The sequence below is a fragment of the Periplaneta americana genome, chromosome 6 (genome assembly GCF_040183065.1).
Source record: "Periplaneta americana isolate PAMFEO1 chromosome 6, P.americana_PAMFEO1_priV1, whole genome shotgun sequence".
In the NCBI taxonomy this organism is placed as follows: domain Eukaryota; kingdom Metazoa; phylum Arthropoda; class Insecta; order Blattodea; family Blattidae; genus Periplaneta; species Periplaneta americana.
The window spans coordinates 50,831,371-50,854,649 of NC_091122.1; the positions used below are offsets into that span (position 1 = coordinate 50,831,371).

Below are 23,279 nucleotides of genomic sequence, written 5' to 3' on the forward strand. Positions count from 1 at the left end.
TCATAGATAGTTGCTAACCACTAGGATCGCTACTGTCGCCTCATCACAGACAATGCGGCACAGTCTATTGTTTTTAGTACCCTCAACAACTCAAGCTTCGTGACTGTATATCGCCGTTGTTCCTGCAATAACTCCTATGTGACATATTTATCGATTTTCAGATTATTGCTCTATTAAATAACAAATAGTGATACAGCAAATAATAAAATCTCCTATATGTAATTATATTTCTTTGTTTCGAAAATGTAAGAATTCACGGGCTCCTATGTACGGCTGCCATAGGATGAATAAATGTGTTTTTTCTTCCTACTGAAAAATTTTATATTTTGCACATAGGAGTTATTGCAGGAACAACGACGATATACTAGACTGTGGTGACAGTTTGTTGTTGTCATGAGCTACTCTGTTTCTTCCTGTTATTGCTATCATGCCTTCTGATCAGCGAATAGGGATTATAAAGAATGGACACTGAGCGAATTTTCCTGTGTTTTGTTTCTTTGTGTGCCGGCGTTTAGTTCCACTTTCAAGTGCTAGAGGTTAGTGTAATCGAGCATACGCTAAGTTAATAATTGAGTATAGAGTTGAGACACACATCCAAACATCACCTACCTTATTGCATAATCCAGTGACGCTTTGCTTCAAATAAATTCAAGTTAACAGCTTTTCCTTATTTCTCAGTGACAAACTAGTTGTAGGCCTAATAATATTTTTTTTATATTTCAGATATAATAAATTATATTATAAAATAATATAATACATTATATTATACAATAATACATTTCCATTTTCAGTGCTATCAAATCATTACATATTTTAATTGTTGTTGGGGTCAATGTCTCAACTCTCATTATAAAGGAAGTCTAGAGCCTAGACATTACAGTTAATGATGGATTTATTATTTTATGGATCCAATTTATTTTATTTGAGTACATAATGTACCTATAAATCCAGACGTTTGAGATGGGCAGGGCATGTAGCACATATGGGCGAATCCAGAAATGCATATAGAGTGTTAGTTGGGAGACCGGAGGGAAAAAGACCTTTGGGGAGGCCGAGACGTAGATGGGAGGATAATATTAAAATGGATTTGAGGGAGGTGGGATATGATGATAGAGACTGGATTAATCTTGTACAGGATAGGGACCGCTGGCGGGCTTATGTGAGGGCGGCAATGAACCTTCGGGTTCCTTAAAAGCCATTTGTAAGTAAGTAAGTAAGTACATAATGTACCTAGTTGTATTAATTATAGGCCTATGTGTTATATTTCCGCTGTGTCGACTGCTAGCTGGTGTGATGTCAACGCCAACTGTAGGGAGAAAGCAGAATCTCATGCTCTAGCTGGCTTGAAGGTCATTGAAATCAGTCCGGCTACATCAAAGGTACAACGCGAAGTGTCCATACTTAATTACTTATACGCTGTTCTGATTAAGAGTGACTGTGTCTAAAGATCAAACAAGCTTAGAACTCTCTTGTTCCATTACTTTTAAAGATCACTGCCTGCTGGATCGCATCCTATGGCTGCTTACACTGCGTGCTCAATCACTGCTTATGTGCAAGTATCCTACTAAAAAAGTTTTTTTGCGCTAGATGGCAGGTAGTGCCCACTGCTATTAACATTATCACTATATGCAAAGTACCCTAAAATAACTATTGTTACGACGTCCTTAAGTACCTGAAAGACAAGGGCTTAGGGAAACGATGCCCAGGATGTCCGGATCCTTCCGCATGGCTTAATATGTAGTAATATTAATACAGAACTTAAAACTTTATTTTTTTCTAAGTGATACTACATCCAAACACAAGTTCTATTTAACAGTTTTGCATCACATAAATACAATTATAGAAGTGTGCCTACTTTAGGCGTTTCAGACAATTTGAACTGTCAGTGACACAGAGAGCAGCTCACCTACCAAGACACAGCGAGTTCGTTGACCTCTTACATCAGTATCCAAGTAATGTTATGTTAGTGGCGATATTGCTGGACTGCTGAAACTTCTAACTTAATTTTCTAATTAACCATGCATTTAATCATAAAACGTAATATAGGTTTTCTATTCATTTAAGTAAACCCTGTCATCCCTGTAAGATTATTTCACTTCCACCCTGTATAAAAATGTTTTACCGTAACTTGTATTAATTTTATTTATGGTAAATGAAGGGAACAAGGGAATAACGATCAAGGTCCATTTTAGAAAGTTTCGAGAAAAACGAATTTTAAAGTTTAAGCACTTAATACTTTGTTATGTGTGTATTTAATAGAAATAGACGTAGTGGAATGTCAAGAACGATGATTTCTTATTACTAGCTAGACCACATGATAGTACTTCTTTTCCACTATAAGATAGAATTATTAACTCAATTTCGATTTTTGATGGACCTTGATCGTTTTTCCCGTGTACCCTTCAAATACTTTAGTAAACTTTCCTGCATACTGACATGCACCTTTTATCTGTTTTTGTGTATCAGTCAATCTTCTTAATGTATCCAACTGTTTGCTGACAACATAAAATCCACTATAGTCCACTGTAGTCTATTCAGTTGTTGTTTTTCACGAGAAATGAGGGGTATTTTGATCGGTGTTCATTATAGATGCCTGTTGCTAGTAGCCAGAGTTGGGATGTAGTCAATATATACTGCAGGACTGTGTCTTCTGCAACTGGTACTGATGATTTTAATTTACTTCTTTTGTGGTTTATGGATGAACAGTATAGAAGAATGTGTTCCAGATCTTCATCATGATTATTATACCACAGACAAGTAGGTTTATCAGAAATGTGAAATCGGTGTAGGTACAATTGAGTGACAATGTGATCTGTTCTGGCTCTTGTTAAAAACGTTTGAACATGTCTGGGCAAGTTTTTGTACATTTCCAGGTCATTTGGTTTAGTACAGACTGTAAAATTTTTCCTTTGTCAGAAGAGAGCCAATTGTTTTTGTGTATATAGCATAAGATTTTGTACAGTGAAGTTGTAGAACTGTTTACATTTTACAGTCTTTAATGCAGAATTGAATTTTTTTTTTTTTCAGAATCTCCACTTGTCTATTTCTATATCTAACACTTGCTTTGATTCTATGGAAGTAGATATTTTAATTTTACAGGATTTGATATAATTTCACATATTATTTGTCATGAAAGACGAAAAAGGGAACTTTTGGAAATGTATGAATAATTTTTGCCATACTTCTTTCATACTACACTTTCTTGATATTTGTAAGTTATACTCACTGTTACATACCAGTACTATTTCCGTGTAATTTTGACTTTATAAATGTAGGTAATACCTTGTTCTGCAACATTTATATTAATTATACAGATTTTTTGAAATTATACTTATTTTCTTCACTAGCGTATGATGGAATGGAATGAAAAAATAAAAGAAGAAGAGAGGAGACAAAAAGAAGCTGAAGAAGAGGAGAAAAGAAGACTGAAAGAGAAAAAGATTCAGCTTGATAAAATGTATCAGTGTCAACTAGAATATCGTTCAAAGTGTGAACAGATAGTCGAGGCTGCAAAGTAAGTTCGTAAACTGTCATTTATAATGGTACATAGTAACAGAAGTAGATTTTTCGTTGAGCGTTGTCTTTTGATGAAAAGCTATTATAGAGTAAAAAAATACCTCTTCTACTTTCTTGTTACTCATCTTGCATCTGTATTTAATGATTTTTTTTTTCTAGATGTTCTGTACCATATATACAGGCTAATACCACAGACTACTACGATAAGAAAAGTTCTTATAAACTTTGGTTAAATTTTCGAGGTTGTAGAGTTGTTGATCTTCACCTGACATAATTAGGTACATTAAATCCAGACGTTTGAGATGGGCAGGGCATGTAGCACGTATGGGTGAATCCAGAAATGCATATCGTTGGCTTCGAGTGTAAACCTGCTAACCGCCAAAAAGAAAATTTTACAAAGGAAGCAAAAAACTAAGTTTAAATTAACTCTGAAACTTGGGACCAAATCCATAGTATAGGTGGCATATGTACCTGTACTTTGGATTTGCTCCTGAAGTTTCAGAGTTAATTTGAACTCAGTGTTTTGCTTCCTTTGTAAAATTTTCTTTTTGGCGGTTAGCACATTTACACTCTAAGCCGGCGATATAGAGTGTTAGTTGGGAGGCCGGAAGGAAAAAGATCTCTGGGGAAGCCGAAACGTAACTAGGAGGATAATATTAAAATGGATTTGAGGGAGGTGGGATCTGATGATAGAGACTGGATTAATCTTGCACAGGATAGGGACTTCTTATGTGAAGGCAGCAATGAACCTCTGGGTTATTTAAAAGTCATAAGTATGTGTGTATATGTAGAGTTGTTGAAGTATTTCATTTCTCAGAACTGCACTGCTTTAAACTGTGCTTTAACTCTTGAGTGGTTAGTAGGTTATTTTACGACGCTTTATCAACATCTTAGGTTATTTAGCGTCTGCATGAGATGAAGGTGATAATGCCGGTGAAATGAGTCCGGGGTCCAACACCGAAAGTTACCCAGCATTTGCTCATATTGGGTTGAGGGAAAACCCCTCTTGAGTGGTAAAAAAGCAGTTGTTCAATCTTCATTAGTTCTGGTTAAGACTTTGCTGGGTACACATAGTCTTCTTTGTGACATTCCATCATTTTGTACATGTTTTCTAATGCCAAGTTCGTGGCTATAATTTCTGTGTATGGATTTTGTTAAGAAAATACTGTTGCTGTCATTGTGAAATATCAGCGGTATTATCCATACCTTGCAGTGTTTTTTAAAGCATAATGAATGGGGTTGTATATAAATCAAGTATTACAGACTTGTTACTAAATCTACGTATTACTCTGTAAAAAGATTTATTAAATCTGTATACTTAGACTTCAACAAACAAAATTTGATAACACAATCTCAAGGGAAAAAATGGAACTCCCTGCATCATAATCCACATTTAATTCCCGATTTAGGTATATTATTTAGGAGTAATTTTACATTTCATAGTCATATTAATAATATTATAAATTTGTCCTATAAAAGTTTAGGTTTTGTTATGAGAAATTCTTGTAAATTTAAAGTCAAAACTATAATAATTTTGTATAATTCCATTGTTCGATCTAAATTAGAGTATGCTGCGGTTATCTAGAACCCAGTTACTAACAAATATATTCTGTTACTAGAAAAAATTCAAAATAAATTTCTAAAATGGTTATATTACAGATTTTATAATAATTATCCTACTTATGAGAGTTACACTACAATGCTTCAACATTTCCATTTTACTACATAGTTTGCAAATTAGACGAAACTGTCAGTCTTTAAACTTTCTTTATAAAATTATTAACAATAAGTTGGGCTGTGTTGGTTTATTTTATTATATAACTTATAGGCACCTAAGCTTAATACAAAATTTCGAAATTTATTTTACATACCAAGGGCGAATACTGAATCCCACAAACATTCCAAATGTTACAGTTATACAATAGATTACATCCTCATCCGAATGTTGATATTTTCAATATGAATTTCTCTAAATACAGAATTATTTGTTATCATATTTTACAGAATATTGTTATTAGTTAATTTGAAGCTACTTTCACACCTTATTTCAATTTCTCTTTTTTTCTTTCTCTTATTTCTATTTTGTTTCAGTTTTTATAAGTATATGTTTCCTTTTCCTTGTTTATGTTTTATAAATTAGTTTGTCAGTCTTGAACATTGTAATTGGGCTTTGCCTGTTATGTTCAATAACAAATAAATGAATAAAAAAAGAATCATCTGTAGCTGCATTTAGATTGGCAACAGACCATGACTGTTTGGCCAAACACCTGCATAGAAATGGAATATATCAGTCTCCTAACTGCCCATTGTGCAACTCAAACCAAGAAATGGATTCGGAACACCTCAGAATCTGTGCTTCAGTGGCTGATCATCACAATATCTTTGAAAAATATTGGAGTGCAAGAAGTCAAATGACTTTAGTGTCAATCGCCTGGCATTAGAAAACAACAACATAAATTCAAGTGTAATTTTACACTTAATGCTAACTTGCAATTACTTCGTTCTTCAACTCTTGGTAACAGATATCAACCCTCTTCCCCCTCCTTCTCCAATACCAATTGAATCAGAAGATGCAAAAAGTGGCATGTAACAAAAAAAAAATTTTACAGGAGACAATTAAAACTTTCTCTAATTCCTGCAAATCATGTTCTGTACATATAAAAAACTTAAGTTACGTATGTCAGTGTACATATTTTGATTTTACTAAATCTGAAATCTGTGTGTTCTTGGATGAGGGAATAAAAAATAAATGTTTGTGATTCACATGTCACCTTTACAAATTATGACCTTCCTGAGGATCTGTTAGACATCTTTCTTGTCGCGAATTATAATTGAGTACCAGTTCTCTATTAAATTGTATACATTACAATACAGGGTGGACCGCTCGAATGTACCTAATTTCAATTGTGTGTGTCTGGTGAATGTTTGAAGATAGAACCTTACGGTAACGTTTATATGAAAAAAAAAACTCAACAAGTTTTGAATCCTGTCAGTAGATGGTGCGCACATACGGTTTCTTTTCGTAGATTGTATTGATTGTCAAAATGGCGACACCGCAGATGAAAGCTCAAACTGTGTTGTAGTATGTGGAGTTTAAATCAGTTGTTAGCAGTCAAGGGGAATATCGGCGAGTGTTTAACCATGATGCTCCAACTGCTAAAAGCATTAAGAAGTGGCATGATACATTTTTAGCTACAGGATCGGTGTTGAAGAAGCATGTTGGTGGTCATAAAACATCCGACGAAATTATTGCAAATGTTCAAGCCGCATATGAGCAAAGCCCACGGAAGTCATTAAGAAGAGCTTTGTGGGAACTTCAAGTACCAAAATCAACATTGCAACGAATTGTCCACAAACGTCTCAAACTGTACGTATACAAAATGCAGTTAATGCAACGTCTGGAGCCGGATGACAAACCCAAATGAGTGGAATTCGCCAATACGATTTCTTTCTCTGGGGCTGCGTCAAAGATAAAGTGTACGCCATCCCAGTCAGAGACCTTCATGATCTTCGGGAGCGCATCATAGAGGCTATTGAGAGCATTCCAGAAGATATACTCCAACGTACTTGGCAAGAAATCGTTCGCCTCGATATTGTCACAGTGACAGCTGGAGCTCACATAGAGATATGGTGATGGGCATATCGCAACTTGTTGAGTTTTCCTTTCATATAAACATTACTGTAGGTTTCTATCTTCAACCGTTTACCAGTCACATACAATTGAAATTAGGTACATTCGAGCGGTCCACTCTGTATAATACAATTATGTTTTTGATTTACATGATTTTCTTACTATGTTTTTAGTGTCTTTTTCTTCTTCACTCATTGTCGCTTATATCAGAATGTTGTTCTCTTCCTTTTGATGTTAGAGGTCATTGTAAAAGCTAACTATAAAGTTCATATCCATCAGGATCAAATTTTAGCACCTTCTTTATATCACACATTTTTTCTCAAGAATTGAAATATTTCACTTCTATGCATATTCAGTTGGAAGACTGATGACTTGAGCATTGAAGTTACGATACGCGAATGTATGCTTTTCGAGTCCATCAGTGGAAGGCCTTGCTGTCAACTCTCCCTTCACATTCTTGTCAAAAGAGATATGTTTAAATTCACTAATTTGAAAAGATACTTTTTCACTTTTTGGAACATGTCTTCCAGAGGGCTCCTCTGAAGGACAGTTCCTTCTGTAGTATGTTTCCCACCAAGACTTAAAGTTACGGATTATTACCTGTCAGAAGTTGATGATTTTAGCGTTAGTTTTCCATACTGTTCAACCGTTATTTATGGTGAACTCGCCAAACAACTTTACCTGAATTCTTGTTTATTTCAGAGAATGTAAAGATAAGCAAGTTTTTGTAGCAAATGTTTCGTGCCATAACACAAAATTGAAGAGCCTCAGTGAGAATATGGAACAACTAGTGCAGCAGTGCAAGGTAAGAGAGTAATATACTGGATTCATTTTCAAACTTTTGATTGCTGTCGACTTCGTGAACCATGATATGTATTAGATGAAGACAAAAATTAATTAAACGAAGTTGAAATAATTTATAGGAAAGGTATCTTTTATTCCCTTAGGTTTGTCTTAACTACCAACTGAAAATGTATTCACCTCTCTGCCCACCAATATTTATCTATAATTACTGAAATTGTATTAATGTGAGAATTTGTGTGTGTATGTATGTGTGTGTGTGCGTGTGTGAGTTTTTTTTAAGGGAATATCTTGTACTCGTTTTAGGTCCATCTACAATATTTAGTAATTTAATGCACTGTTTCAGAATCACAATACCTGTATACATTTCGTAAAAGATTCAAGAAGGGATTGTTGAAAGTCTATTCGTTTTTTGCCCCAAATGTTTACATTACTTTTAGTCGTGTTGAGTTTAAATTGGTTCAGTTTAAAATTCTGAATAATTCTCACATAATATTAAAATAAAAATATTTTAGATAAGTAAAAATTATTTTCGGCAAAGGTTAATTATGAATCAGCCACTAGAGAAAATTCTTAAAATACCTTGAAAATACCTAGGATTTATAGTATGGAGTAGTGGAAATTGAATATGATCTCTGGGAGAGCTGTATGCCCACCCAGCACCCCCCCCCAAATACATACCATACTTATATACAAAATCCGTCGCGTGTGAATGAAAAACTTCGACATTTTTCGTGAATGTGACGTAATTTGTCGGAGGAATTAACGGGATTTTCAGTGTCGTCAACTACATCTCTCACATAATACTACACACCTAATCTAACCTAACCTAACCTGTTACATAATACTACACACCTAACCAAACCTAACGTAGCCTATCACATAATACACACTTAATCCAACCTAATCTAACCTAATCTGTCACATAATACTACACTTCTGTATGTTAACATTCCTCACGTTTAGTATCATTTTGTTTGCAAATTTTGCCCTTCTTGGTGTATATCATGTAGGGACCCATCTAGTGGAAGAAGTGGAATGTGATGGCGAGAACTCTGTCTCCATTCTTCATAATTACATAATTACATTTAGTTCGTTAAGTGTGTGGTTTGTGCATTAATTAATGTGTTCATGCGGTGATAATTCCATACATAGTAATATAACTTATAGTATAGTAAAAATTGAAATTTCTTGTGACTGTAATAAAAGAGTTGAAAATTGGTTTATAGTGCCATATTGGCAGTGATAAACGTATGCAATATTCGTTTAGATGGATGCTCTACTTTGAATTTATTTTCGTTTTCTCTTCTGAAATAAAATGAACACTTTCAGATCTAATTTATATTATGTGTCTTTTGCCACGAAACCTATGTTGTTTAAAAATTGAATTATAGTTTATTTAACGACGCTCGCAACTGCTGAGGTTATATCAGCATTGCCGGTGTGCCAGAATTTTTACCCGCAGGAGTTCTTTTACATGCCAGTAAATTTATTGACATGCCATCGACCTGGGCCGGGATCGAACCCGAGCACAGAAGGCCAGTGCTATGCCGACTGTGCTACCCAAGCTGACTGTTGTACAAAAAAAATTGTTGTATTTTTATACTTCATTAGATTACACTTGTATTAATTATTTATGTATACATATGTAACATAAGTAAATACTGACATAGATCTAACTACAAGGAATGAAAACAATATCAATACTTGATACTCGGTGTAATTGTATCTCAGTTATCATGCACACACGAAATCATGTTTTGTTTTAACTTTCAGGTGGGTGAAATTAGCAATGCAAGTCTACAGACTGCTTCTTCGATTGTTCAACAAGTTGATGCAATATTAGGCATTATAAAGACAGAATGTGGTAAGTTACGAAAATGATCTCTCTTTATTTTGAGAATTTCAACACGAATATTGTTTATCAATTTATCTGGCATGTGAGGATTGTCCACATACTGTACACACTTCCAATTATTATTTCCATCATAAATGAGAATACCATAGTCACCATCATCATCATCATCATCTGGCCTGGTTGGCTCAGTTGGTATAATGCTGGCCTTCTATGCCCAAGGTTGCGGGTTCGATCCCGGGCCAGGTCGATGGCATTTAAGTGTGCTTAAATGTGACAGGCTCATGTCAGTAGATTTACTGGTATGTAAAAGAACTCCCGCGGGACAAAATTTCGGCACACCAGCGACACTGATTTAATCTCGGCAGTTGCGAGCGTCGTTAAATAAAGCATAATATTTAACATTCATCATCATCATTATCATCATCATCAGCCATACAGGTTATAGTCCCAGAACGACTGTTACGGTCCACAAAAGTTTTCAGCCCATCTCTTCATTGGACGTAGGATACCATAGTAAAGATTTAAATCTGGAGATTGAGCCATTATTCTCCACTAATCACACATTGACTGAAGTTTCCTAATCTCGTTAATTGAGAAATAGAAAGTATGCATAGTTGTATTGTTGTCAAAGTCTTATCTTCTGCCAGTTAGCAGGTCAACCAGTGCCTTAAATGTATCTTTGAGAATTCACTATCTCCACTACTGTCATTATTCAGGTCAAGTCATCTTCGGTGACCATGTGGCTATCATGCTTGTCATTCAGTCAGAGATTCACAGGTTCATACCTGTCTAAGGATGATGGATTTTGGTCTATCTGCGATATCTCCCCACACCACACATGGAACTAACGTCTAATTTGCGTTAAATGAGGGGATAGCTATGTAAGTGACATGAGGCTGAGGTATGTGACAAGATTAGTGGGTTAGTTGAGATGATATCTAAGTGACGTGAAGCCGAGAAATGTGAAAAGGTTTCAATTATATTTAAGAACGTTTTTTTCTCCTGTGTGTAGTGTAGAAGGGATATCGATGTTTCACCCAGATGTTCATATGCAGGACGGTCCCAGGTAGTACTGTTTCGTCAGCTTAATGACGATAGTGCAGAGCACCCATCCCGAGACAGCTAACAAGAAAGGGGTCCCAAGTATTGTTGCAAGATTCCCATTTCTTTATAGTGTGTTGGATAGACAGTATCAAAGTGCACATACTACAAGATTTATATCTGCTATAGGCAATAAGCAGAGGAGCTGTGAACCTCAAGATATGGAAATGATGTATGACTGGAAAGGAATCTGCTTACGTTTTGATGAGGCCATTGATTTAATGATTTATAAAAAGACAGGAATGACTACAGTAATGTTTACGAAATTAAAATATGTTCTTGTTTTCTAATGCCAGGCGTTTGACAATAAAGTCATTTGACCTCTTGCACTCCAATATTTTTCAAAGATATTATCATGGCCAGCCACTGAAGCACAGATTTTGAGGTGTTCCGAATCCATTTCTTGGTTTGAGTTGCACAATGGGCAGTTAGGGGACTGATATATTCCAATTCTATGCAGGTGTTTGGCTACTCATCAATTAGCACTGGTCAGCTTGATGAGTTAATGACTGAATTTGGTATAATTTTCCTCTATTCAATACCTAATTCCCTCTTTACCCTTTCCTATCCAGTCCTCTGACTGAACTCTTACTTTCTTCGACCCCAATGGCATTAGAGCATTCGAGGCCTAGGGGTTCATTTCCCTTTCCTTCCTCCTCTTTCTACTTTTCTGTTCCTAGTGCTGACCTGCTATGGCACTAAAATCGTCCTCCAGTGGCTTAAGGAGGGAAAGCTGGTGATCAACAAGATCTCCCAGCTAGGTCCAATGGACCCATCGACCAACAGCAGGTGTGGTCCCCCAGACATTCTGGGGGTTGTGTGTGAATGAAGTAGCCACCAAAACGTTAAAATATGGTGTTCACTTAAATCGGCTACAACTTGTCATTTAACCACTCCAATATGAAATTAAAATATAAGTTAGCACATGTGGAAGTAGTGTACCATCCATTACAACAACTGCCATTGTCATGTATGAAGGCATTGTTGCTGCAACTGAACCATTGGCACTAAAGACAGTCTTGCTTTCCGAACTGTAACTTTTTATCTGAATTGATCCGCATTTAGTATGTGCTCCGGAGTAAAGTTGTGTTCATCAATGGTATTCCTTATGTCAGTAACAAATTTTTCGGCTTTTGCTTTACATAAGCAGCATCAACAGCACATTTTTTTATAACTTTGTGTGTAATCTTACGCGAAGCTATTTTGTTTTTTCTCTTGAAACTTTTGACCCACAGTCTGGACACTTTAGACAATAAGGTGTTGCTTGGATAGATTTGTTTCTTAATATTCAATATGGGAAATGCCTGTTATTATTCGTTTGAGAAACTTTTGTCATCTAGTTTGCTGTCAAAAATCTGAAAGTTAGAATTTATAAAACAGTTATATTACCAATTGTTCTGTATGGTTGTGAAACTTGGACTCTCACTTCGAGGGAGAAACAGAGATAAAGGGTGTTTGAGAATAAGTTTCTTAGGAAAATATCTGGGGCTAAGAGGGATGAAGTTACAGGAGAATGGGAAAAGTTACATAACACAGAACTGCATGCATTGTATTCTTCACCTGACATAATTAGGAACATTAAATCCAGACGTTTGAGATGGGCAGGGCACGTAGCACATATGGGCGAATCTAGAAAGGCATATAGAGAGCTAGTTGGAAGGCCGGAGGGAAAAAGATCTTTGCGGAGGCTGAGACATAGATGGGAGGGTAATATTAAATTGGATTTGAGGAAGGTGGGATATGATGATAGAGACTGGATTAATCTTGCACATGATAGGGATCAATGGCGGGCTTATGTGAGGGCGGGAATGAACCTCCGAGTTCCTTAAAAGCCATTTGTAAGTAAGTAATATTCAGTGCCTAAGTTCTTTTCGTTTGGTCATAGATCATTCCATTTTTGTTCTCATTACAATGAAATAATTACAATTCTTGTCATTAATTCTTCCTTGCAAGATGTTCCTCTCTCTGCATGGATTTTTAAGCGTATTTTCAAATTTTTACAATACTATCTTATTTTTGTCAGTCTTATTGTGCTATTGCAAAAGTGAATTTTACACGAGGTGATTTGTCAATAGTCAAACCAGGAGGACACAACTGAAGTGGGGGATACTTTCCTCTGGGCTGCTTTGTCCAGATTTTACAAACATTAGCCAAGTATTCTTGAAGGAATTTTGTGCCCTTCTTACTTGATGGTGATGGAGCGTACAAAGAGCTACTACTTTCCTGAACATCAACTAATGTAAATCTTCTTTCTGGATGTAACTCTTCTTGTAATGCTGGATCATCGCCATAATCACTATCAATTTCCTCATCATCAGTGATTTTTTCATCTGTCATAAAGGTATTTCTCTCTTCGGTAACTAAGCTCTTCTTTAGTCAGCTCCATTTTAATGTGTCAAAACACTGGATGTTCTTTCCTAGTCGACGTTTCCTCCGAAATACGCAAAAATCCACTAGCAAGTTAACTATCACGGCTTGTTTTATTCTGTACAATGCTTATAACAGTTCACACAGTGTCCAACTTGGAATCAGTGGAATCCGCCGTTCTGTCTCTCGTCGTCTATACCCTTACCTTTTCCATTTCTTCCTCCCTCTCTTCCTCGAGTACATGTATTTCATAGCATCTCAAATCGCACCATCCTCTTTCCTCATGTTCTAAAACACAAATAAACTACCACACCCCTGCATAAAATACTTCAATCAATAAACAAAGTGTATTATTGTGTGTAGTAGTGCCAGTTATTCTTGAGAGAAAATATCCTTTCTGCATTAGCATTATGCCTGGGAATGCTCAAATAAAACCCCGCTAATTTCAGTAGTTCTCCCTAGTGCCAGTAATGTTTTGGGCTATAAAAAGTCCATTCAAAGACTTAAATGAAATCATTCACATGGACAAATACTCCTTCTAAAGTGCATGTCTAGCATAATGGTTGCTACAGTTGACTCCAGCTGGAGTTTCTGTAGTGGAAATTACATATTTAAACCTCTCCAGTAGTATTATTTACCTTAATGATCACGCTAAATACCAACAATAATTGCTTTTTTAATTATATTACAATTGAGATATATATGTAGAGTAGTGGCAAAAAACCAGACCGACCCTTGTAGCTGATTTCAGAGCCTTGTTCACTCCAGAGCACGATAGACTGGTAACTAAGACTCTCGTGGTTCGAATCCTGCCTAGGAAAGAAACTTTTTTTTGTTCCTTACTCAAATTTATTCCCAATACTTTTCGATTGCTGGTAAAATTCATGTTCTGGGAATAATAAGTTAATTAAGTAGTAAAATATCGCTGTAATCGAAAAGTATTGGGAATTAATTTGAATAAGGAACAAAAAAAAGTTTCCTTTCCAGGCAGGATTCGAACCACGAAAATCTTAGTTACAGTCTATCGTGCTCTGGAGTGAACAAGGCTCTGAAATCAGCTACAAGGGTCGGACCGGGTTTTTTTTTTTTTCACTACTGTATACTATCACAAGGTGTTTTATTTAAAAAGCCTTGCATCTATCAGATATGTTACTAAAGGAAACTTCTACAAACAAAACTAACTACATATACTGGTACGGTAACTAAAAAACATCACTAACGAAATATTAGTGGAAAAATCTTTGAACTGTGGGAAGTAGTCAACATAAATTTATCTGAAATATTAGTTGCAAGCCCTGATAAATCTACATTTAATTTTACAGAAACTCTTGAAAGTCATCAGTGCAGTTGAATTTATAAGAGCAGTTATGAAATTCACTCTTAATTGAGGTGTACCAGAAACCGGGCATTAAAGTGGTAATGTACCAAATTCTTAAAACTCCGTATTCTAAATGTACGATAACATACTTTTGTTTAAAACTTTTTGAAGTTCCATGAACCAAGAAAGATTCTGAGCACTGTTTTATACAAGAGCTAAACTTGACCACTTTCATAGTTCATTTGTATAGAGAAAGTGGTTGAATCACCGTTTTTTATTGGAATATTCTTGTCTTTTTAAGTCTGTTTAAGAATTTATGTCTTAATCTAATGTATTTTTCTGCAGATAAAATAAATAAGCAGCATGATAAAGAGGTGGCTGAGGCTAATGCAGAAAAACAAAAAATGGAGAGAGAACAAGCTCGTGAAACACAGGCAGTTAAGCCATCACAGTCACCAGCTCTTCAAACAATAGATGCATCCAATGGTAAGCCAGCAGTGCAGATTTTGGATTATTTCTTCTATTGTTAACAGGATTTTAATAAAACCCCAGCGTCCCAGTAAGCTACCTTATCTAACCCATGTTCCTATGAATTCTATGCTACCAGTGGCGGTTCCTCGGGGGAGGGAAGGGAGGAACGTCCTCCTCACATTTTTCTTCTTTTGAAAGTAAATACCAAATAAAATATGTGCCTTGAAATTCAAGGAAGATTCGATAATTTTTAAGTTCACAGCTATAAGAAAACCTCGGTTGATCGAGTTTTAAACGACGCACACTCATGTGCTGCTAGAAAACTGTAAGAAAGCTGCGAGATTGTTTGTGTGGAGGAAAGCCAATCCATTCCTCCTTTACTGCAGTTAACACACATAGACAACAGTGCGCTAGCGGCCGGAGAAAGAAGCAGAGTTTTAAAGCCAGTAAATGAACGGATAGGGAGGAGATCCTCCTCTGAATCAGCGCATGGGCGGGAAATAGAAACCAACTGGTCGTGCAGCAAGCTCGCTACCACTGCCATCTAACGATCTTGCATTCAACCAGACTATAACACATCTAGGAGGAGGCACAATAAAATAGTTTTAACGCAATGCTATGAAAGACACCGTATAAACTTTTTTTTTTAAATTATAAATCAAAAATATTATTCATTGCACTTTATATAGGCTACTATTCATGGTTTGAAACATTCAAGGATATTTGAAAGTTAAAGTCGTGTTTATATAAAATAAAGAGGAAGTAGTTCTACGTTAGTATCGCAGATCTTTTTGGCCCCTGAAATTCACTTCCATTCATTGTGTACTAGACAGGGCAACAGCCAAGTTGTCAGTTTTGTACAAATATATTTGAAATTGAAAGTAGATACTCCAAGCTACATAATTTTAAACATAAAAAATTGGCCACCGGCAACTTTGAACAATAATGGTAGTATCACTTTACAAGAACTGATATTCTTCAAAAGCATGTGATACTGAACTTGTAAAATGTACATGTGGCAACACAGACCACGTGGGTGGGTGCAGTGTTCTCGCTTTCCTCAGATTATTTCCCATTCCCATTTCCGCGGTTCCGATTACGTGTTAGTAGCTATAGTCTCTTCCAACACGTGTGATGCTGTAGTGTGCTCGAAAAATGCTGCGAGGTGAATTTCCTTGTAATTGTTAATTTATGCAATTATTCAACAATGAATGGAAGTGAAAACATTATATTTTATGGAAAATTTGGGAAACTCAGTTTACAAGAACAGATTATTGCTATACAGAAGGGAAGGCCAACCCCAACACTATCTGGTCTTACATGTGTGCATGTTGGCTAATTTGTAGCATGTTTCATTCAAGAAGGTGTCATTTCGTGCTGTTACCTTCTTTTCTCCTCTTAAGAAATACGCAGGAGCCGCCACTGTATGCTACCTATCTAGATTTGCCTAAGCTTCCTACGTAATTAGGGTGACCAGACGTCCTCTTCTGGCTGGACATGTCCTCCTTTTTAAGCCTTTGTCTTGGGTCCAGGCGGATTTTAAAAAAAATCAAGAAATGTCCTCCTTTTCGTAACTTGTAAGCCTGATATTTTGAAATTATCTGATTTAACGCCTTTTTCAAGTATTTGCAACAGCATCGATGGTAGGTTATATATTCTTTATTTTTATTTATTGCCTGGCTTCTTACCATAACTCTCTCCCCGTCTATCCGTATTCCACACAGTGTACAAGATCAGTCACAAGCTTTGTAACACTTCGATGAGATGGCCTCGATATCTGACTCTGTGTCTTCCTCTTAACATCGTAAGTATTAATAAAAGAAGCATAATTCTTGCTTTTCTAATTATTGTTTCGTAAAATCACCTTTTGGTTAATTTCAAATGTCACACTCACCTCATCGATTCGAGTGACTGATAAACTTATAGAACACCAATATTTGTAACCTTCGTCTGAACACAGCATCACTAATGGCTTTGAAATTTTAAATTTTAATTATCAACACACAAATATTTTATATTGAAACTATTTTATAACATCAAGAGATGCAAATAGTGTGTTTATCACTTTGAATGACTTTTAGCTTGAAATTTTATAAAATGTCTTATTATATAGAAATGATTTGGAAACAGATTTTATGTTATTTTGGTTTTAAATAGTTTTATTAATAATGTATATGATATTTTATGTCGCCCTCAGGGCGAATTACTGCGAATTCACAGACATAACACAGTCCGCTCAATAATTGCTAACAGATTAAGGGAACATTGTGAATACGAAGTATATGAGGAAGTTCAATGTCCTTCTACGGAAGGATCTACACGGCGTGCTGACATCATAATAATTGACCGAGATAAAAAAACTGGTCTCATTCTTGACCCCACTGTAAGGTTCGAAATTAATGAAGATCAACCAAAGCAGGTACATGAAGAGAAACGTGCTATTTACCTTCCATGCTGTGATGATCTCAGTCATAAATATAATATTCAAGATTGGAATGTCATTGGACTTATGTTTGGTGCGCGAGGAACAATTCCCAAATTTACATTGGAGATCCTCAGAAAATTAAAGGTTCCTGATAAGACTCTTCAGACAATTGTATCAACCATTTTAAAATCTTCACTGAACATCATCAATCACTATCTCTATTCATCTTTATAATATTCAATGTATATTATTTATTTTCAATAAATTTTTATCGTTTTGATAGCCACCACATCTTGTCGCAGAATATTCTTTTTTAAAATTTCATTATGTATTTTTTAAACATTAATTTACATTTTCTTTTTTGTTCATTTGAATTGATAAGGATGCCGATATTTTAAATCCAAGATTTGGATGGCTATCATTTCGATGATATTCTCTCTCTCTCTCTCTCTCTCTCTCTATATATATATATATATATATATATATATATATATATATATATTGTATTTCACCTATGTTCAATTGGTCTATTTTGTATCTCCACCTGAAGATGATTTTTAAAAATTCGTAAATATTTGTGGATATATAATGATGTGAAACTTAAAAATATAAAGTTGTTTTCTGTATTAATCGATAAGTTGTTAACTGAAATTAAAAACAGTTCTTTATTATATATATATATAAATAAATAATATACTCTTTGTCAATGATCATAACTCTCTTTGCTCCTACTTGTTATGGTCGTTGCTTTCATATGTAGCTAACTGTAAAATAATTTTATGTTATGAAATTTCATCATAAGTATGATGTAATAAGATAGATATCGACATAATTTTAAGTATAATATAGACCTAAGCCTAAATCTAAATAGATATTTATGTCTGCTTTAATAATTATATTTCCCTTGACTTTTATATGTGGCTAACTAAAGTCATTATTACTAAATTTTATGATAATTATTTTGTAATAGAATATATATTAACATACTTTTAAGTATGATATAAGCCTAAATCTGTACTGTAAATATTTTGTAATGAAATATATATCGAAGATGAGAAACATACAATATATATATAACACAGTTGTATGAACAATTTTAAAATAAAATAAATTATTAAAATTGATAAAATTCAGACATGTTTCGAAGATTGCCTGGCCAGTCTCCTTTAAGCCACGCTACTTTGCGATCGACCACCTGAACCAGCCGTCATGGTAGAGTCACTGAAGATGAAGAGGCAATCTTCGAAACATGTCTGAATTTTATCAATTTTAATAATTTATTTTATTTTAAAAGTGTTCATACAACTGTGTTATATATATTGTATGTTTCTCACCTAACCCATGAACACTGTTTAATTGACCTTGTCCACACCTGTGGAGTAACGGTCAATGCTTCTGGCTGCGAAACCAGGTGGCCCGGGTTCGAATCCTGGTCGGGACAAGTTACCTGGTTGAGGTTTTTTCCGGGGTTTTCCCTCAACCCAATACGAGCAAATGCTGGGTAACTTTCGGTGCTGGACCCTGGACTCATTTCACCGGCATTATCACTTTCATATCATTCAGACGCTAAATAACCTAGATGTTGATACAGCGTCGTAAAATAACCCATAAAAAAAAATAAAAAATTGACCTTATATGTGAGATTTGAATATATATCGAAGTAATTTAAAGTATAATATAGGTGTAAGCCTAAATCTAAGTACATATTTTTTGTCCTACTTTTTCGAACAATGTCCTCCTTTTTGAAGCTTTGTGTTCTGTTTTTTATCTATGTGAATCTGGTCATCCTATACGTAATTTAATCTAAGCTATCTATCCAGTTACCTTACATACTCTACACACCTTGCTTGACACACACTGAAGACTGCTAATGTTCTTATTCAGATGTCTGGTATAATACTTCTTATTGCTATGCCATCTGTTGGGAGAGTACAGCAATTGTACATAACATTTCTGTTGCAGTAAGTTCCTCATTTCACTCACAATCGTCATGTCATCAATAATATTGTGCCTGTATAGCTGAACTATTATTATTTAAGCAGAATATAGTTTGTTGTTAGAGTAGATTAAATAAATTCACTACAATTCGAAAAACTTTAAAGGGCAAAGGCCTCTTCTGTTTGCAGCATTAATTGAAAATTTTGCTCAGTTGGTGAATTAGTTCAAGCGAGAGTTAATTATCTGTTACAGTGAGTAAATGATACCTGGTTTGTCATAATATATTGATACGATGCAAGAGTAATGGAACGGAGAAAAATTCTCTCCGGCGCCGGGATGTGAACCTGGGTTTTCGGCTCTATGTGCTGATGCTTTATCCACTAAGCCACACCGGATACCCACCCCGGCGTCGTACAGAATCATCTCAGTTTAAGTTCCAACTCTTGGGTTCCCTCTAGTGGCCGCCTCTGCACTACGTCATAGATGTCTATGAACGTAGGACTGAAGTCCACACATGTGCTGAGGTGCACTTGTTATGAGTGACTAGTTGGCCGGGATCCGACGGAATAAGCGCCGTCTTAAATCACGAAGTGATTTACGCATATCATATATATTATGATCGTATCATTGTATGATGACGCAGAATATCTGCATGGAAATATCATATGTACTTCGGTACATTAAAATAATATATATACAGTATATATATATATATATATATATATATATATATATATAATATATTGAATTACGAACTACAGGACAGATTGCATATTGTAATATTATTAGTAATAATTGTAGTCAATTCAGATTGTTAACAGCTACAAAATATTGAGATCTGCGTTAATTTTTACACATTGAACATCAGTTCACATAGTCGTGTACTGTATACAAATATCAGTTTTTTTTCTGTGTGCAGCCTCACTTGTGATGTCAATTTCTTTCCTCTAAGCAAATGTTGAGGTTTCTAATTACGGGAATATTTCAACATATATATTTTCTCCCCTCTACAGATACAAGTGATTTTGTAAATAAGGAAGCATACAGTATATATGTAGCACTGAAGCAACATGTTGAAGCATTTGAAAACTCTTGTAACAATTTACTGAAAGACGATGCATTCAAGAAGTTCAGATTTGAATGTCAGGTAAGGATTATTTACAGTTTGGTAGTATAGTTGCCAGTAACTTAGTTTAATTAATTTAATATTCGTTGCTTCTCTCTAATAATATATATTTTAAATTGCAAAGCCGGTGTATGTTCCAAGCCTAGTCAAGGTCAGCTGCTGTGAGTCATTCTAGCTGATAACAGGTTTTTTACACAATTGAGTTGTTGATGTGGTGATAGTTTGACATGTTTGTTGCTCTGTACGTGGTTTGTTATATAATATTATGTAATATGGTGAGAATTCGATAAGTTTAGAACAAAGAATATTCTTGAATATAGTCTTGATTACACACTTTTAACACTTGTGTCACTAGACTAGACAGCATTTCGGAAGGTGGTCAGTTGCTATATGCGCCGTAGCATTTCTGGTATGTGACGTCACAAACTTGTACATTAGAACCAATCGGAATCAGTCTATAACAAGTACTTCCTGAGTTTGTTTGTTCACGTGTGAGTGTTTCAATACATTGAATAAATAAAACTAACACTTACTTTGTGTGTGTAAGATAAATAAATGAAAGAAGAAACTGTAAAAAGACAAGTATTGCACAGGCAGGCGCGGAAAATAGTGTTTAAGGTGTATAATTATTTTAAAAACGTTGACGAACAGAATGCTGCCGGCAATCTTGATGGTGGCTGCAACGTTGCCAATATGCAAGAAATGACTGCAGAAGCATGTATTGTGGGATTGAGAACCGTGCAAAGAATATTGTTAGTGAAGGAATGAGGATTTGTTTGGTGTCATGCTTACAGTAATCAACAGCTAAGGTCATTACTGTCTTTTGATAATTTAAATTCTTTCCTGCGCTATTTGTATTGCACGTGCGTGTGAAGTACGATGTGGCAATGTTGTACGCTGCCTTGCTCTCTCTATCTGTCTCTCTCGACACAAACGCTAGCAGACTACCGCCTTCCGAATTGCCGTCGACTCTAATAATTTGGTAAATTTGTTGTATAAACAATTTTCCTGTGTGAATTGAAATGTATCATGATACAAATATTATTTGTTTTAAATTTACTTTGTACTATCTATTTTCTCTTCCAGAAAGCTATAAATATTCCTGTGAATGCAATTTCTCCTACAAGTGCAGATCATTTACAAGATAAGCTGTTTAAACTATCCAGACTTATTTCTGGGCAGCCAGTGGAAGTGGGGCATGGACAAGTGGTAGCATCTTCCCATCCACAAGGCATTGCATTTTGTAAAAATTTACTGGCTAAGAAATTTGTGGTAAGATATCAGTTTATATTTATATGAATAAGCAAGTTTTTCCTTATGAAACTTTCCATTATTCTATGTATATTATATACTGTATTCCTTTCCACTGTCACGTTTGTAATTGATTATATACTAAGCTGAAGGACCTAATTGCGTGATACTTTTGCTTTATATTTAAAGAAACACATTAAGCCATTTTTCAAAATTAATGCTTAGAGTTGACTGTACAACTTAAATCAAACAAACTCTGACCCTTTTATGGCTGAAAATTAAACCTCATCTTTCACCTTATTAATATTTGTAGTTAGGCATTTGGATTTCTCCTCTTCGCCACAAAAGGCAACCACAGACCATATAACTTACCTGTCTTTACTGTGAAAAACCTTGCGGTTAATCTTATCTTCACATAAAACAATAGTAAACGTAACTAACTCTTCGACCACACAAAGCAAATGTATTTTATCTGACTTTTATGAGAGGTGCAGGTACTCCCACTAGAAATGACCTCTTGTCCCCTTGTGTCTATGATAACTTGCAGGAACAGTAGAAGTAATTTTGTCTTGCTAAAAAACAATTGCACATAAGACTAAATGAGTTCAGCATGAGCATTTGATAATGATTAAGAAGATGTGAAAGAGTAATCACGTCTTTCTACAGAACAATTTTAATTACATGCAGGCCAACTGGTTTTTAATAGGAAATATTTGTCCTCATTTCAGCGGCAAGGTGAACTTACAGTATCGAGCAAACCTGAGGCAGCGTTTGCCATTGCAGCAGTCATTGAGGCTCTCTGGGCCGATTTTCCAGACTTTGGCCAATTGGTGTTAGGACACTTCCACAGGGAATGCCCTTACCTTGTCCCTATGTTCATGCCACAGGTAGAAGGGCAATCAAATGAGAGTTACTACAGGTAGGTTTCATTATTTATCATTCTCGGTGGTCACTAGACCACTACCATGCTTGCTTCTGACCTGAAATATTGTGAGTTCAAGCCTGAATGATAAATTTATCGAATGAAAAAATCCTCCATTAATGAAGGAAACATGGAAGTCTGTTGCCTGTAGATCGGTGGAATTCACGAGATACAATAGCGCAAATTGTTCTCATTCTGCCAATTTTTTTTTTTACACAATTTCTTTATACTTTGAATTTCGAAATAGGAAATCCGTATAATAACGCAAAAAAAAAAGTCAGGTTTTTAAACGAATTCCTGCAATTCTTGTTGTTTTATTCACGAAATTTTAACAGTAATGTATTACTAAGCAATATTTTAATAATTTTCGTCCTTTTCTTTATTTCGATGGCATATTTCTTCTGCCATTTTGTCGACAAATGAATACAGCCATTTTTCCGTTCAAAAACAGACTTCTCTCACTGAGCGATGGTATGGTTAAAGAGGAAAAAACCTCAAGATCAATCTACGAAGCGACACAGAATACAAATGCTGTATGGTTTCCCAACAATATT

At 35.3% G+C, this 23,279-nt stretch overlaps 1 protein-coding gene across 1 annotated transcript in view; it reads left to right on the plus strand.

Moving 5' to 3' along the window:
* The window catches only part of Gle1 (nucleoporin GLE1), a 37,730-nt gene that overhangs the window by 5,996 nt on the left and 8,455 nt on the right, over positions 1–23,279 (plus strand). The window contains exons 3-9 of the mRNA XM_069828095.1: positions 3,348–3,514; positions 7,850–7,952; positions 9,725–9,815; positions 14,938–15,078; positions 20,440–20,573; positions 21,639–21,824; positions 22,532–22,722. Of these exons, the coding sequence (XP_069684196.1) occupies positions 3,348–3,514; positions 7,850–7,952; positions 9,725–9,815; positions 14,938–15,078; positions 20,440–20,573; positions 21,639–21,824; positions 22,532–22,722 (1,013 nt within the window). The remainder of the gene's footprint in view (positions 1–3,347; positions 3,515–7,849; positions 7,953–9,724; positions 9,816–14,937; positions 15,079–20,439; positions 20,574–21,638; positions 21,825–22,531; positions 22,723–23,279) is intronic.